Consider the following 17524-nt stretch of genomic DNA (forward strand, 5'->3'; position numbering starts at 1 on the left):
TGTGCCAAGTAGAACCTATAGGATAACCTATGATCATAGTTGATTTGATTCTGCTGAAAAATAGAAACTTTGCGTTGATTCCTTTTTCTGCTGATCAATAAACAAATTTTTCCAGGACTTCCTATTTTCGTAGGATTTTTAGAGTTCTAGAAGTTTGCGTTAGTTACAGATTGCTACAGACTGTTCTGTTTTTGACAGATTCTGTTTTTCGTGTGTTGTTTGCTTATTTTGATACATCTATGGCTTGTAAAATAGTTTATAAACCATAGAGAAGTTGAAATACAGTAGGTTTAACACCAAAATAAATAAATAATTAGTTCATTACAGCACCTTATGTGGTGGTTTTCTTTTCTTTCACTAACGGGGCTTATAAGGTTTCCTGTTGAGTTTTGTGTTGTGAAGTTTTCAAGTTTTGGGTAAATCTTTTATGGACTATGAAATAAAGGGTGGCAAGAGCCTAAGCTTGGGGATGCCCAAGGCACCCCAAGATATTCAAGGATAGCCAAGAGCCTAAGCTTGGGGATGCCCCGGGAAGGCGTCCTCTCTTTCGTCTTCGTTCATTGGTAACTTTACTTGGAACTATATTTTTATTCGCCACATGATATGTGTTTTGCTTGGAGCGTAGTGTATTATATTAGTCTTTGCTTTTAGTTTACCACAATCATCCTTGCTGTACACACCTTTTGGGCGAAGCCTATTTGATTAGAATTTGCTAGAATACTCTATGTGCTTTACTTATATCTTTTGAGCTTGATAGTTTTTGCTCTAGTGCTTCACTTATATCTTTTAGAGCATGGTGGTGTCTTAATTTTCAAGAAATTGCTGGTCTCTCATGCTTCACTTATATCTTTTTGATAGCCTTTTAGAACAGCATGGTATTTGCTATGGTCATAAAGTTGGTCCTAGAATGATGAGCATCCAAGTTGGTTATAATAAAAACTATCATAGAAAAGTGAATTGGATGCTATGAGCAATATGATGCTTGATAATTGTTTTGAGATATGGAGGTAGTGATATTAGAGTCATGCTAGTTGAGGTGATTATGAAAAATACTTGTGTTAAGGGTTGTGATTCCCATAGCATGGACGTATGGTGAACCGCTTTGTGATGAAGTTGGAGCACAATTTTATTTATTGAGTGTCTTCCTTATGAGTGGCGGTCGGGGACGAGCGATGGTCTTTTCCTACCAATCTATCCCCCTAGGAGCATGCGTGTAGTGCTTTGGTTTTTGATGACTTTTAGATTTTTGCAACAAGTACATGAGTTCTTTTGACTAATATTGAGTCCATGGATTATACACACCCTTTCACCCTTCCACCATTGCTAGCCTCTCTTGTGCCGTGCAACTTTTGCCGGTATCATACACCCACCATATACCTTTCTCAAAACAGCCACCATACCTACCTATTATGGCATTTCCAAACATGAGATTAAATATTCAAATCGGTCCTAATCATCCTTAGTGGGTTTAAATCTACTGTTTGGGGGATTTCACTTGTGCATAGAGACTAGTCAACTGCAAAAAGTATAGTAACTCCTAAACAAGCTAAATCATCTACAAAAATCTCCCATTCATTTCATGAAACTATAGTTTCAACACGATGTTGACATTCTTAGTGTCGACCTTTAGTTTTTTTTTGTGGAGATCAAACTTTTTGATTCGTTGAATTTTCATAGATCTAGATCTAAAGTATCTGGACTGGGTTTGACATTACCATTTTTTAATGGATTTGTATAAATTATTTTACTTGGATTTAAATTTGACATCTCTCCATCTTGCTGATTTGTACATCGATCAATGCATTCCATTCCTGCCTCTACATGGTAGATGATTTGGATTTGAATTCATATTCCATTCCATTCAATGCATATGCGTTTTACTGGTCGCAATGCATAAATGGTTTAACAAAGAAGATTTTGAGCAAAGAATATGCTCTTTATTTCAGACACAAGAAGGAACAATGAGCATGCATCCAACTCTCATTTCTTCTCTGCATCTACCAGAGCAAGATGCAGAGGGAACTCTCAAATACTGCAAAAAACAAAGGAAAATCACAAGCTAATCGGCATTATTCGGGCGACAGCAGGTTGAATCATGTGGCCTTAGTGCAGCTGCGCTGGCAGAAGTTTGCGACACGGTCCTTGCACTGGAAGCTGTCGCGGCCGGCGATGGTGGACTTGTCGCAGGTCTTGCAGGCCGGGTTGCAGCCGCTGGGCGAGGCGTCCATGCACGTGCACCTGGGCGGGATGGACCTGGTGCAGGTGCCGCAGTTGTTGCAGCACAGCGACGCGCTTGGGGTGGCACCTGCAGGCAGCCACCAATGTCAGTAAGCGGCTACACTGGCTTACTCGGCGAGGAGATGAAGAAAGAAAGGAGGATCCCGGGCTCACCTTGGCCGTGGATGACGGGCAGAGCAGCTGCAAGGACGACGACGACGGCCAGCGCGGTGAACAGCACCTGGGGCCTCATGCTTGCGTCTGGTTGGAGAGGATTGGTTGCAAAGACTGAATATGTAACAGGGATTGAGTTGGTTAGTGCTGGGTGGTTGATGCCGGGCTTCTTATAGGGTGGAGTCCCAACCGGATCGACTGAGGCGAGAGCACAAGTGACAATAGAGAAATGAGCAAGTAGCAGCACGGGCACCAAGCTTTACACGCAGAGAGCATGTAGAGGTGACCTGGATTGATGGATTGGATCTCTAGCAGTAGCATGCATGCACGAGGCATCATCCCCGGGTGGCCTGCATGTGTTTCACACCTAAATCTATTCAGAAAGCTTGACGACACTGTAGCTACTCCTATATATATATAGGACTCCTCTTTTATACTCCCAGGAGTACATACTCCCACTCCCTAACGGGTCTTTGGGTTGGATATCCAGTAGCTAACAAACCAACCGATAAGAAAAGGAAGCGATGCATGCAATAGTCGCAGTGTGCATGCATGGGCTTGATCCTATAATTAAGCAACGATATTTGTGGAACAGGAAGTTTGTTTAGGTTGCAGGCCACATGCTCCACGTAGTATATAGAAGTACATGTCCTCCACTTGAAGGTACGTAGCTAGCTATTGTATACATGTGGTATATATATATAGCATTTTATTATATTGCTGCTGTAATATTTTTTGGAAGTCATATACTCCCTCCGTCCCAAAATAAGTGTCTCACTTTATATTAGCTCTAGTACAAATTTGTATGCTCAAGACACTTATTTTGGGACGGAGGGAGTAATATAAGTTTAACAAATTGTGTCATTCTGATTTTATGATTTAGTATATACTTCTCTTTGGAACGAAGTATATACCACATATTTACCACAGACCACTTCTGGCCCTTCGAGAGTATATACCACTTCTTTTCGTATGGTGTATATACTATATATTTTGAAATGAAGTACATACCATTTTTTGTGATGGAGTATACCTTTTTTTACACTGCTTAGAGTAGCGGGCGCTTTGTTTACTGCTCTTCTTAGTAATGTAATGCTACCATCAAAAGTAGTGCATATAAGGTACTAATTTCAGGTACATAGATTGTACCTACTCTTCTCTGTATAAATTCACGGCAAGTAACATACTGTTGAAATCAAAAGGATAGTCTTTTAATGTGTGAGTATATATACTATTTTTCTGGTTCAGTATATACTACATTTTTTTACGAAATATGCATTTTTGTGAGTCGGTAAATATTACTTTTGTTAGTCAGTATATACTTCATTTTTACTTTTAGTGCATACCAAAATAGTTGTGTCGAGTTATAGCTGATGGGTATATACTACTACAAAAGGAGTATATAGTTTCTTAAGGAAATACATGAATTAAAAGGAGTCTAATCCACGAAAAAGTGTACAATTCAATTCCAAGCATCTAGATCTGGTGTCCATAGTATGTGGCTCATAGACAGAAAATAAAGAAACACTGTCGAAGCAACACGATTGTGGTCGTCGACGTCCATGAGAGAAGTTGCAGTAATCCATGCGACGGGAGGCATCATGGCCACCAGTATGCCACGTCAACTCGGAAGACGCACGCTGGTTGGCCAGCCGGTGTTCGATGCATCTATCAAAACCGAGGTAGATCGAATCAGCCGCAACAGATGATGTCTTGTATGATGAGATTAGAATTCCAGCTCAAGTATGCAACATGTCAAGTTCAGAGGTAACACAGAAGTGGAATCCCAATAAAAAATAAAAAAATCCAAGTGCAAAGGATGCACGTACGTGCATCAGATGTGGTAATGTGGATGTATGTGCATCCACATGCATCCGTCCATCAGAAGAAAGCAAAATACATGAGCGCTTCTTATAGAGATACGGTGATCATATCCTGGTATATGCAATATAAAATTGATGGAAACCTCACCCACAAAAAAAATAAAAAATTGATGAAAACCTTACCATGTACTTAGCCAGCGCCAATTCGCCATGGATCGCTTGCCACCGATTGAGATGTCAGAGGAAACAACCGGCTCGCTTCCGCCGGATGGAATCAACGATCAGCTCACTTACCGATACGATAAAATCCTTTGCGCGCTCATAGCAGATGAGTCGCATGCTGCCCCGCTTGTGAATCAAATCACCAGAAGATCATAAACGTGTGTGAAGCTGCCGGAGAGCCCATGCCTGGGTGAGCGCCCACGTCGGGCGAGTCAGCCTAACTAGGTATTAATGGCAACTAAATTCCCTACTAACACGGAAGTTGTTTCCAGATCCATGCGGAGGGGTTAGATGGAATAGTAACACTTTAATAAATTAAATTATTAAATAATAGCTAGATGCTTAGATGGACACGGAACGATTGCTCGCCAGTACGTGTGTGTGTGGAGTTCGAAGGTGAGAGTATGTACTCATAGGAGTATCAACCCATTTTCCTATATATATATATATATATATATATATATATATATATATATATATATATATATATAGAGAGAGAGAGAGAGAGAGAGAGAGAGAGAGCTCTTTTACGGTGATTGGGGAGTTACAATATGTAATTTTATGTAACTCTCCCAGTGATTATTTCCCACCGTTGATTTAACAGGTTAACTAAAAGTATTAAGTTTAATCAAGAAGGGTATTATGGTCCTCCCTGCCTTTTTTTTTCTTTTAGAAACTTTGTGAATTCGTTCGGTCAATCCCTTGCATCTCGGCTAATCCATCTCGCGAGAGGGAGGCGCCGGCGCAAGTGCCTAGGCGACGACGACGGCGCGAGGTCATGTCGGCGAAATCCCGACTGGGCTTGGTCGTAGTGTCCACTCCCCGACGCCCCCGCGGATGCCAGGGAGAGGTCCTGGGAGACGCCGGCGCCGCGCATGGACCTGGGCGACGACACCGGCGCGAGGTCCTGGAGGCAAACCCCTGGCTGGGCATGGTCGTAGTGGTCGACCAATGGAGGAAGGTACCTTGCCCCCTGCCTCATCTCTTCCTTACATCCCTCCCTGCAGGTGGCTAGCCGGCGACTAAACATTCAATTATTTCTGTTCTAGTGGGCACAAAAATTGAAGGTAAGCCACCATTGAGATCTAGGGTCTCTGAAATTTTCTGATCACGATGATTACTGTCAGCTCATGTCCAAATGAAGCTCATCATCCAGGAATAGGACAACACCAAAAATTTATTGGATTCAGACCTGTAGTGTAATCTCTGATTGAGGATGGTCCTTCCGTTGTTGAACAATTATAAACTATGTAGTGTGATCTTCTTCCCACGTAGTGTAATCTCTGAATCTCTGAATAATGTTGGTTGATGATAAGATGGTAATCTACGTTGAACAATGATGCTAGTCTGAAGGAGAAAATTCTGTTAAATATACAATTACTCAAACATGCCCTTTTCCAAGTCTGGCTATTTATTTTGTGAGGTACTCAAGTTACAATGTTCAATTTCCCAGCTTACAAAAAATTCTGCTAGTGATTACAGTTTATTTACCATGAAGCCTGACCAGTGCATCTATATCCTTCATATCATAAATTTTTTAATCATGCTTTCTACAAATTTTAGTGATCAAAGATAATAAGACTGAACCATGAAAGTGGCTAGAGAGCAAATGAAATCTTGTCAGGATGTCCTTTAATTGAATTGGACTTCAGTACGAATGTCCTTTAATGCTGTTTGCTGTTATGAGGGAATGTAGATCTATCTTTCGTTCAAAATATCTACTCCTATTCATTTTTATTGAGTGGAACTTAATAGAGTTGGACTTCAGGGATTTATAAGGTTGCAAGCGTCTTTTCATTCTAGCAATGTTGCTGCCTCATTTATTTAACAAAAATGTTACTAATACTTTTGACCAAAAGAAGTAGGACTAATGTTTGCTCACATGGTCTCCTATGAACAGTGATTGTGGACGTCCATGATGGAAGTTGCAGTGCAGGGACTTGTTTCAACGGCGGCATTTTGAGGTCATGTACATATGAAGATAGGAAATACCGTTGGTGAGGTGGAGCAGACGAGCGAGCGAGACCGCAGTTTCTTGTTCTTGCAGCAGATGCATTCTTATTGGATCATTTCTTCTGACTATAGTGAATGCCTAATCTTATGGTTATATGAGCGGCATTGTTTTGATGAACTAGGCCATGTGGTGTTCCACCCATGTAGCTTGATTGCATTCTTCAAACGTGGCAAAAGTAATGAGTTGCATTTTTATTTGTGGGTTTATTTGTGTGCGTTGGGGGTTGTATTGCTTGCCTTGCGGTTTACAGAAATTTAGACGGGCGCATGGCCTTGTTAGGCGTTGTATTGCTGGGGCTCCTCAAGATTGATAAAGCTGGAGCTGCTGGATTGCACGTCTATTCTTGTCATTGCCTCGTTATATAATGAGATCACCATTGTGCTTTACAAAGAATAATGTTTGGGTAAGCACAGTTCTATCATAGATTCGATCCCTATTCTTCGAAAGAAAACCATTCCAAAAAGTGGTCAACTTGTCTCAAATCTTTCATCCCGTCACGAGTGAAAACACACAGAAGACAAAAACGTAAATTAAGCCTACTAATGGACCACTTAACATATCTACGTTCTTAAGTACAGATCTTAGTCGACTGGGTCCATAAATACCGATCTTAGTCGTTCGGTCCCACAAGTATCGCTCTTAGTCGTCTAGGCCCACAAGTACCGATCTTACTCGCTCGGGGCTAACTAATACTGATCTAAGTTGTTCGGGTCCACACGTACCGATCTTAGTCATTCGGACGCATAAGTACTGCTCTTAGTTGTTCAGGCCCACAAGTATCGATCTTAGTCATCCAGACCCACAAGTACCGTTCTTACTAGTTCATTTTAACTACTATTGACCTTAGCCATTCGGGTCCACAAGCATCGATCTTAGTTGTTTGGACTCACATGTGCCGGTCTTATTCGCTCAATCTGCCTACTATCTTAGTCGTTTGAGCCCACAAGTACGGATCTTAGTCGTTTGGGCCCACTGGTACCGACCTTACTCGCTCAAGGCTAACTAGTACCGATCTAAGTCGTCCGGGTCCACACGTACCGATCTTAGTCATTCGGGCGCATAAGTACCGCTCTTAGTCGTTCAGGCCCACAAGTATCGATTTTAGTCGTCCAGACTCACAAGTACCATTCTTACTACTATTGACCTTAGTCATTTGGCCCCACAAGCATCGATCTTAGTTGTTCGGAACCACATGTACCGGTCTTATTCGCTCAGTCTCCCTACTATCTTAGTCATTCGAGCCCACAAGTACGGATCTTAGTCGTTCGGTTCCATACATACCGACCTTACTCGCTCAGGGCTAACTAGTACCGATCTTAGTCATTCGGACGCATAAGTACCGCTCTTAGTCATTCAGGCCCACAAGTATCAATCTTAGTCGTCCAGACTCACAAGTACCTTTCTTACTTATTCGTTCTTACTACTATTGAACTTAGTCATTCAGACCCACAAGCATCGATCTTAGTTGTTCGGACCCCATTTACCGGTCTTATTCGCTCAGCATACTGTACACACGTGAAGAGCATATAGTGCATGCTATTTTAGTACTCCTACCGATACTGCCTTGGTTACATCCTCAAACACTGCACATTTAGTCCGCTTTATTACAGAAAATTAGCAAACATGAAGGCTACTGTTCTTGATAGATGCGTCAGGCCATGTTCGTGTAGTACTGTCACCGATCAACTCTAGAATTCTGTAGAATACCTCAACATTTCTCTCTCTCTCTCTCTCTCTTAAACTTTGTATGCTCTCTTTCTCTCCCTTAATGTGCATGCAGCATGTAAAATATCTCTCTAAAAATATCTTTGGAAAAGTTTCACATGAGGCAGCTCTCTCTTTTGACTTTTGGATGCAACTTCTGAAAAAGTTTTGCAAGCTGCATACTCTCTCTCCTCTTTGTTGGTTTCAGTTCAGAGAGAGTAGCGGGCTTGAGAGAGAAAGGAAGACAAAGAAGAGTGAGAGTGGCCGTGAGAGGCTTGAGAGAGAGAGAAAGGAACAGGAAGTAGAGAGAGAGAGCAGTTTTTTAAGAGAAAAAACGTTGAGGCAGAGGGAACCTGTTCATTTGAGATTCCGGTTTTGTTTTATGCAGTTGTGCCTTGTCTGTATCATCAACAGTGGATAGGCATGCAGGCCTACTAGTGTAGCTTCCCATCAAGTTTCTGCCCATGTTATTGTAAATCAAATGCATGTGCTGAGCATGAACTTGTCTGTAGTGGTGTCAATCTCAAGGAACAGAAGGCTAGTGGACGACACAGATAGAAGGTTCCCTGGAGCTCGAGCTCCAGAAATCCATGCTCCCAAAAAAATGCATAGACAATTTTGATTTGCAGCCGAAGATAGCCCATGAATGTATCATCATGTCCCGGAGAAAAGAACACCTCGCAATCGGGCACGTGTCTTCAGGCGTTCAGCGTTCACTAGTTCAGGCTCAGGGGATATACGTCGGAGCATGCCTTGCTCACTTCAAGTATGAAACACTGTTCTCGTGTATGTTGATAGCATTAGTCTGAAGTCTGAACAAACACCATCAATTCGAGCATCAGCGCAGAGATTTGATCCCTGTAAACATGCCATAATGCAATTTCTTTCGCTCGATAAACATCATTGGTTCCTAGATTTCTGTCCGGATTCTGGAATTTATTGTACATGATATATGTTCGTACAATAAATGAAAGTAAACTGCATGAAATGGATTGAGCATAATCTTACAGTGTCCATGACATACAAGATGAACTGTGAAACTCCCTTCAGTGATATTATAACGTACATTATTTACACCCCACAAGTTGCCACCGGATTAAAAGCGTTCTCCAAATATTTGAAACAAGAGGTTCAGCCTCTATGCAAACTGGGAACTGATGGATAGTTATCAGCAAAAATACGGAATGCAGATTGAAGAATTGATGGAAGAAGCAGTTGTTGGTTCCTGCCCGTAATTTACTTCTTCAGAAAGAGAGCATGGTGAGTAAAGCAATTTGAAAATAAAGGAGAGTACTGTTCAAGGAGATTAACAACATGCACTCACCAGATAGATCATGGCGAAGAATAACAAATTTTCCAAGGAGATGAAGCCTCCACCTGTTAATGCCAACTCATGAAAAATCATACATATCAAGTTTCCTAGTTTAGCTACCGAATACTGACAGGGAAATGCATATGTACAGTAACTTCTTTTAGACAAAGTATAGTAACTGCAATGAAGTACAAATCTAATACCTAAAATCTGTAGATGGGTCTGTTCTTTGCCAACCCATCTCTTTCCATGGTTCAGATGTTATTCCCCAAAGACCAGTTCCAGGAAAGAAAGCAAACCAAAGGGCCTTCAGTTCTTCCAATTGATAAACTGTCATCTTGTATCAAAGCTTGCAAAAAATAGCACGTCAACTTGATAAAAAAAACATGAAAACAGCACTACCAAACTTCAGTAACTATGTCAATATTCTGAAGTGTCACCTTGTACTAAAATCTGAAAGATTAGTTGAGGTATATGACTAAACAACAAGAAAAAAAGAAGAAGATTCACACAAAGGGGAAGGGAAGGGGAGGAGCTGAACCGTGCAGGAGGTAATATGGGATCGGATTAGTAATTCCCCCCATACTGCTACATCCATGTATGCTGCTGCCTACCCACGGACTGGTGGCCGGCGTTGCTGGGCGTCACCGACTGCTCAACGGAGGAGGCGCTGGGCAGGGAGGCTTCGGGCGGGATCGGCGCGCCGCAGCCGAGGGTTTCCGTTTCCTGCCGCCGGGCTGGCAGCCTGGCACCCTCGTGGTAGGAGCAAGACTAGGGAGGTGGGCCGGTGGTTGCTTCCGTGGATTGAGGCCGCCACGGGATCGGCGGGAACGGCGGCGGCGGCGGCTATGCGACCGGATTATCTGCGTGGGATGGCCGAGGAAACTGTCGTAAGAACGGAACCGAAGAGAAAATTTCCAAGACGGATCTACCCTCCGAAAAAATAACTGGTCCCATAAAAAACGTGTAGCGGTCCCACCATTATATGTAATTTCTCGTAATTCTTATTTTGTAACTCGCCGTAACTTCTATTTTTCCACCGTTCGATTAAGGTGGATGGATGGCTGGTAAATTCGCCAATCATCGTAACAGTTGTAATATATATATATATATATATATATATATATAGAGAGAGAGAGAGAGAGAGACCCGGCCATCCGGATCGCGAGGCTCGGTGATGGGAGGAATGGGAACCACCAGATGTTCCCCGTGCATCCAATAGTCTAGGCTTGGCTAAATAGGGTCTATTTTCGTGGTCCATGTATTTGACTTTGGGACGTCGGCGAATAAGATTCGTTCAGATCTCCATCTGGTGTGGTAGCTCTGTTTGTTGTTGGTGTTGGATCTGGGAGGTAGTGCCAGCTGTGTGTACCTTGGATTTTTTTTCTCAGATCTAGGGAGGCGTATTGTGCGTCTAGGTTGTGACATCGAGGTGGTGCAATGCTTCTCTCCTATATACGGAGCTTGTAATTGTCTTCATGATGTCCATCCCTTCTCCTTGGCCTCCCCTCCGAGGTGAAGTGCACATCTTCAGATTCGTAGCTCAATGACTTTGAGCAGCCAATATATAGTCTTTCTAGCTCTGTAGGTCATGAGAAGTTCTGGTCACGTCATCGACCATGGATCTCAACAAACGGGCGTGTGTAGGAGGAAGGTGGCTTTTGTTTCCCTAAGGACTCAGTTGCATTTTCTATCCCGTTTGGAGTTGCTTTCTTAGGGTTGGTTTCTTTTTCAATATATGACCTTTGGGCTTCGAAAGAGAGTGTATTTGTTCAAGAAATGGAGGATATATGCCAGCCTCTCCATCATTGCGATGCACACAGCTATAATTTTTTTTAAATCTATTCGAGGTGCAGATTTACACATCTACAATCGACATACATAAGAATGTTATTTTTGTTGCAAAATTAAACATGACATTCGTATAGTGACATGATAGGACAAACGGACGCTCAGAAGTCTTTTGCGAGAATTTGGAGTAGACAGGCCAAAATCATCCGGTTCAGTCGCTGTTCTCTTCTTCCGCTAGGTGCACATTTACTAGTATGTGCAACAAGAAATCAATAGGGATGTAATAATTGATTAGACGTAGGTAATATATCTGAATGCAAGTGAACCTACGGCTATTTTTATCCATCTAGCTAACTGGCGTTTACCATATATAGTCGCGGCACGCAGCAAGCCACCAACTAACCCATGTGTGAAAAGTCATGGTGGAGCGTGCTGTCAGGACCCCGACTCGATGTCACATCGATCTAGCTGGTAACACCTCATATCACTTTGCGGCCTCACGCACGGTATCCCCACCGATGTCGTCTTACCTTTTCCCGGGACCGTTTGCGCCTTTTGGCTCACGTATATGATAGTGTCGCTAGCATCCATATGATAAGGAGCCCGGGCTGACATGACTAGTCGTAAACCCAAATGGCACAGACTTACAGGGACAGGCATCCATGACCCAGCTTCGAACGTGTCGGTCATCAGCAAGTGGGTCCGGGCTGTAGCACTGGGCTAGCAGGACTCCTGTAAACCGGGCTGTAGCGGGCTAACAGGACTCCGGTACTCAAAGCGTGACATTTCCCCGAAGGGACAGACACAGGAACGAAGAAGGACACATGCCGGCCAGCCTAAGTGTTCCAGAGCAGTAGCAAGCTACCATGGCTCAGCGGTAACACTAGGAGACATTTCCCGGTAAGAGAGGCTACTAAAGATAAACAACTAGATTGTCAGATCCCACACATACCAAGCATTTCAATCATACACACAATATGCTCGATATGTGCAAATACAACGAAGCATCACAACATGACTCTACGACACAAGTACTTTATTTAAGGCTCAGGGAGCCATACATATCATACACAAAGGTACGGGTCTCACGACCCAACATACAAGTCATACAGTCATACAAGCCAGCAGCGGAAGTAACTTGTCTGAGTACAGACAACTAGTAAAATAAAATAGGCTTGGAAAGCCTAGCTATACTACGTGGTCCTTCACAAGCTCAGGGTCACCACCTGGGTCTTTAGCCTACTCGTTGATGTCAACGTCTACATAGAACCCATCAGAAGGGGTTGCAGCGTCTTCTGTAAAAAATGTAGATTATAGCAACATGAGTACAAAGGTACTCAGCAAGACTTACATCAGATCCTACATACATGCATAGTATCAAGAGGGGTTGGTGGAGTTATTACAGCAAGCCAGCTTTGACTCTTGGCTAGGCTATCCTACGATACTCCAACTTGAAATGGTTTTGCGCACACGAGTCCACTACTCACCACTTCAATACACTACCGAGGATCCACCTCCGCCTTCCTACGGAAGAGCCATCCTCGGCACTCACACTTATCTTGAGGCTTTTAGTAGTTTCCATTTACTTGTCTATGAACTGTATAGGCAACCAAGTAGTCCTTTACCGCGGACGCGGCTATTCGAATAGATCATGTTAACCCTGCAGGGGTGTACTTCTTCATACACGCTCTCACCACTTACCGTCGTTTACACGACATGTACTCGGCAACCTTCAAGCGGAAGCCCAACGTGGGTGTCGGCCACGACCTACCTAATCACCTAAGCCTCCAGTCCAGGTTTATCGCCTATTCAGGTTCCATCCGCAGGGAGTCCGGCCGAGGTTTCCCATACGGCCCCGAACGATGTGAACAGGGTTCCCGAGATACCTAACGGGTATTCGGTACACCCGGCCACGTACCTACCGCATCACAGCCCACCCCTACGGTCAGCGCTGTCCACGGCCTCCAGTAGGCTACAAACACCAGAAACTACTTGCAACTCCTGGACGGAGAACTAGGGTGAATAAGAAGCCGAGAGGGTCCATTGGTTTCGGGCCCAATGCATGGTAGTAGCTGATTCTTAAATCACACATACAGATCTCAGTGCTTAAGGTCGGTTTCAATGAAACAACCCACCATGTACTCCTACATGGCCTCTCATCGATACCTTTACCAAATCGTGTTCACCACACCACTCTCATTACCGACATAATCATTTCACTCTAGCCCATCACCCAGATGAACCAGACCTGACACGACTCTAAGCATAGCAGGCATAGCAAGGTAGGAACAATACATACATAGGGCTCAATCAACTCCTACACATGCTAGTGGGTTTCATCTAGTTACTGTGGCAATGACAGGTCATGCAGAGGAAATGGGCTCAACTACCGTAGCACACAGCAGTTTGAATCGCGTTGTCTTAATGCAGTAAAAGAGAGCAGGAGCGAGAACATGGGATTGTATCGATATGATCAAATGGTTGGTTGCTTGCCTGATGGTTCGATGCACGGATACGGTTCTTCGTTAGGGTAATCACGGTACTCCTCGGGGGCAGAACCTGTCGCAAAGGATATCGATACACAAGCATCACCAAACAATGTGCAACAATATGATGCATGCATGAAACATGGCAATATGAGTGTGTTGGGCTAATGCAACTAAAACCAGAAGGGTTTGAACAAATTTGAATCATAGATTCAAATTTCAAACTCAAACATGGCCTTTTAAAGTGCTTTTCCTTGTTCTGCTTAAAACATCAATTTAACTTGTTTGATCATGCATGAAAATAGTACAGATGGATAGATTGGATTTTTCTGATCATTTTTCATATATAATTTGTCCAATTTGGAGTTACAGAATAAAAGTTATGAATTTTTGAAGTTTAAATAATATTCTGGAATTTCCTGATTTAATTTTAAATTCAGAAAATCAATTACTGCGTCAGCATGACGTCAGCATGACGTCAGTGGTCAACTGCGGCTGGCTGAGGTCAAACCTGACGTGTGGGGCCCACACGTCAGTGACAGGGGGGGTTAACAGGATTAAATTAATCCTAATTAGGGGTTAGTGGCGCTGGGGCCCACTGTCAGTGTCAGGGGGGGTTGACTAACAGTAGTTAGCGCTAATCTAACCACCTGGCCGACAGGGCCCACGCGTCAGTGACCCTGGGGGTCAAACCCCAGGTCGGACAAGTCAAACCCCACCGGCGACATGACGCCGGCGAGGTCCGAGACGGCGGCGAAAGTGCTTTTTGCCATTCCGGCAACCAAATGGACGGCGGAAGGCATCTACGTGTTGCTGAGGTTGAGCCGCGACTATTGGTGGTGGTGGTTGGGCTCGGGGTGGCCGGAGTTGACGGCGGCGAGCTCGGCTGCGGCGACCGGAGTTCGGGTGCGGTCGGAATCGGCGTTGCAGGGCGTTAGGAGAGGTGTTGGTGCGTGCTACGTGCTCCTAGTGAGGTGTGGAGCACGATGGTGTGCTCGGTTGGGCGCTACGGCGACCGTGGCCACGACGGCAACATCGCCGGCGGCGTGGAGCTCTCGGCCAAGGTGGGGCTAGGGCCTAGAGGTCGAAAGAGACCAGGGGAGAAGGGGGAAACGATCCGGGGGCTCACCGCGGAGCTGCAGGGATGGTTAGCGGGCTCGCGGACGCGCTGGTGACGGTGAATTCGACGGCGACGACAGTCGGAGCCCGAAGAGGGGAACGGCGACGTGGCGGCGATGCAGGGCTTCCGGGGAGCTGTGGAGTGGTGGGGAGGAAGAGGGGGTCGAGGCGGAGCTCCTGAGCTAGTCGGCGGAGCGAGGGGTGGTCGGAGACGGCGGCTATGGCGAACGGCGGCGACGGTGGTGTTCGGCCGTGAGAGAGAGAGAGGGAGCAGCACGGGAGAGAGAGGGGGGATAAGGCCAGGGGATCGGGGCGGCACCGAGAAGAAGTGCCGCGGCGTCGCGCTGGCGGGGGAGGCAGGCAGACGAGCTGGTGGCGTGGCGCTCCGGCCGTGCGCGCGCGCCGGCCACACTCCTGGCCGACTGGCGCCAGGAGGACGACGGCGGTGGTGGGCTGGGCTGGCTTGCTGGGCCGGCCAGGTGGCTGGGCCGCACAGGGAGGAGCCCAGGTAAGCTCCTCCTGTTATTTCTTTTTCTGTTTTCTAATTTCTGACATTTGTTTTGATTTAAATAATATATTAAATCATTTATTTAGTTTATGCCAATTTTTGCAGGAGCCATATATATTATTCCAAAGCTCTTTTATAAATGGCATAATATTTGGGCATATATTAATATATATAATTAATATATTTCCAATGCAAATACTTATGCATTAATTCCAAATGCCCAAAATAAATGTCCATGAGCCACTGAAAATATTGGTTTGATTTTTATCTCTGTCCAATATTTTCAGAGAGCAACATGAGCATTTTCTTGGATCCTTTTGGAGAAATTTTTATTTGGGTCATTTTCAAAATGGTTCTGAGGGTTTCACAGATCCCCATTTCAAGTTTCTGATGAAAGAGTAAACATGATGCAACACTCTAATGCATGACTAGCTAGGGTGTGACACGTGCCTTACCATCTACTAGTAAAATCAACGCGGCACGCATCAAGCCACCAACTAACCCATGGGTGAAAAACTAGCCAAGGATCTCTAGCAGTAGCATGCATGCACGAGGCATCATATCCGTGGGTGGCCTGCATGTGTTTCACACATAAATCTATTCAGAAAGCTTGACGACAATTGTAGCTATATATAGCTGGTTGAGGACGACAATATATATATATATATATATATATATATATATATATATATATATATATATATATATATATATATATATATATATATATATATATACGGTCACGCTAAACTGAGCGTGAGCGCAGATGCTAATTCTACGCTCCGGCCAAATCGCGTGGGTCGCTGGGCAGCCAAACCAGCAATTTTCTTTCCTCCTCTTCGTAAACCTTTGTGATAAATATGGTAATAGAATTAAAACGGTTACCATGTGCACAAACGAGTCCCCGCTTCGCGAAATCAAGTCACTTTTTCCCACTTGTTAGTAAAACCTTTGGTAGGTATGGTAATGGAATTAAAGTAGTTACTATGTGCATGCAGGAGTTCATCGATCCACCAAACCAGACCATCTTTTTGCTTATATAGAGGATGACCACTTCTAGTAATGGTGTTATGAGCGAATTGCATGTAGTTTTGTTTTTTGCGGGTGAATTGCATGTAGCTACTCTGTGGTAACCGTATTACGAGTAAATACATCCACTTCAGTTACCATCTAAAAAAATCCACCTCAATTACCATGTGTAGATGGTTGTACTTACAGAGGATGGTAAATTCCTAGTGAGAATGTAGTAATGTATAGGTAGTTTTTACCACAATTAACAGCAATAGCAGAAACATGGTCATGTGTCGTAATTTCCTAGTAGATTTTACTAGTCCATGATACATGTGATTAGGATCACACTAATTAGTGTTTTTCGTTACCATCATTACTATGGAGTCGAAGTTCTTTTACGTCCAGTCCAGCATACCCTAGTCGGTTACCAAATTACTAGAGCAAAGGCATGAATAGTAATCCTTTTTTGTCTGTTACGGTGGTTCAATTTCTCCTTGTGATTAGACGAAACCCACCCGCGCTGATTTCTTGGGAGTTACGCGCGTACCTGACCGGCGCGTAGAATAAAAGTAATACGCTCAGGCTCACTTTAGCAAAGCTATATATATATATATTAGCTGGCTGCAGACTTTCAAGTGCATCTAGTCGAGTACCACCTTGGCTTTTTACACATGGGTTAGTTGGTGGCTTGGTGTGTGCCGCGTTGATTTGACTACCGTAGATGGTAAGGCACGCTCCACCTTGGCTTTTCACACATGGTTTAGTTGGCGGCTTGCTGCGTGCCGCCGCCTAGATTTTATTGGATGATATGTTACTATAACCCGAGTCATATATCTAACGAAGTCTCTTTAACGTGGTTTAATTGTGTTTTTTCTAGAGATGCTCCTTCTGGACTCTTTGTTGTTTATTTGATTTTTCTTGTGTTGTTTCTCCGCCTTATAAATAGGCTCCCCTTCTGCCGTTTTAATTTCATAATCTGGGCTTCATTTGAGCTGCCTTCAATGGTTCGTTCTTCCTTTTGTGGAAATGGCCCGCGACGTGCAGGTCGTCCCCGCGGGGTGCGTGCCTCGGTTGTTGGTCGTCGTGGTGCCGGAGGTCACCATGATGGTCGCCGCGCTCAGCAGGGTGGGTCTGTATTTATGG

General features: G+C 44.1%; 1 protein-coding gene across 1 annotated transcript; it reads right to left on the bottom strand.

The window, feature by feature from the left end:
• Positions 1-1955: 1955 nt before the first annotated feature.
• On the bottom strand, positions 1956-2516 carry LOC123084399 (Bowman-Birk type trypsin inhibitor-like). The gene is made up of 2 exons (XM_044506023.1): positions 2392-2516; positions 1956-2305 (listed from the first exon to the last, which is right to left on the bottom strand). Exons 1-2 carry the CDS (start codon positions 2468-2470, stop codon positions 2094-2096), a joined length of 291 nt encoding a protein of 96 aa, XP_044361958.1. The 5' UTR covers positions 2471-2516; the 3' UTR covers positions 1956-2093.
• Between the last annotated feature and the right edge of the window lie 15008 nt (positions 2517-17524).

The sequence above is a fragment of the Triticum aestivum genome, chromosome 1B, assembly GCF_018294505.1.
Source record: "Triticum aestivum cultivar Chinese Spring chromosome 1B, IWGSC CS RefSeq v2.1, whole genome shotgun sequence".
Lineage (NCBI taxonomy): Eukaryota > Viridiplantae > Streptophyta > Magnoliopsida > Poales > Poaceae > Triticum > Triticum aestivum.

Coding starts and splice junctions, on each gene's coding strand:
- LOC123084399 (XM_044506023.1), bottom strand. CDS start 2,470: ATGAGGCCCCAGGTGCTGTTCACCGCGCTGGCCGTCGTCGTCGTCCTT. Junction 2,306..2,391: donor GCCCGTCATCCACGGCCAAG/GTGAGCCCGGGA, acceptor GGCTGCCTGCAG/GTGCCACCCCAAGCGCGTCG.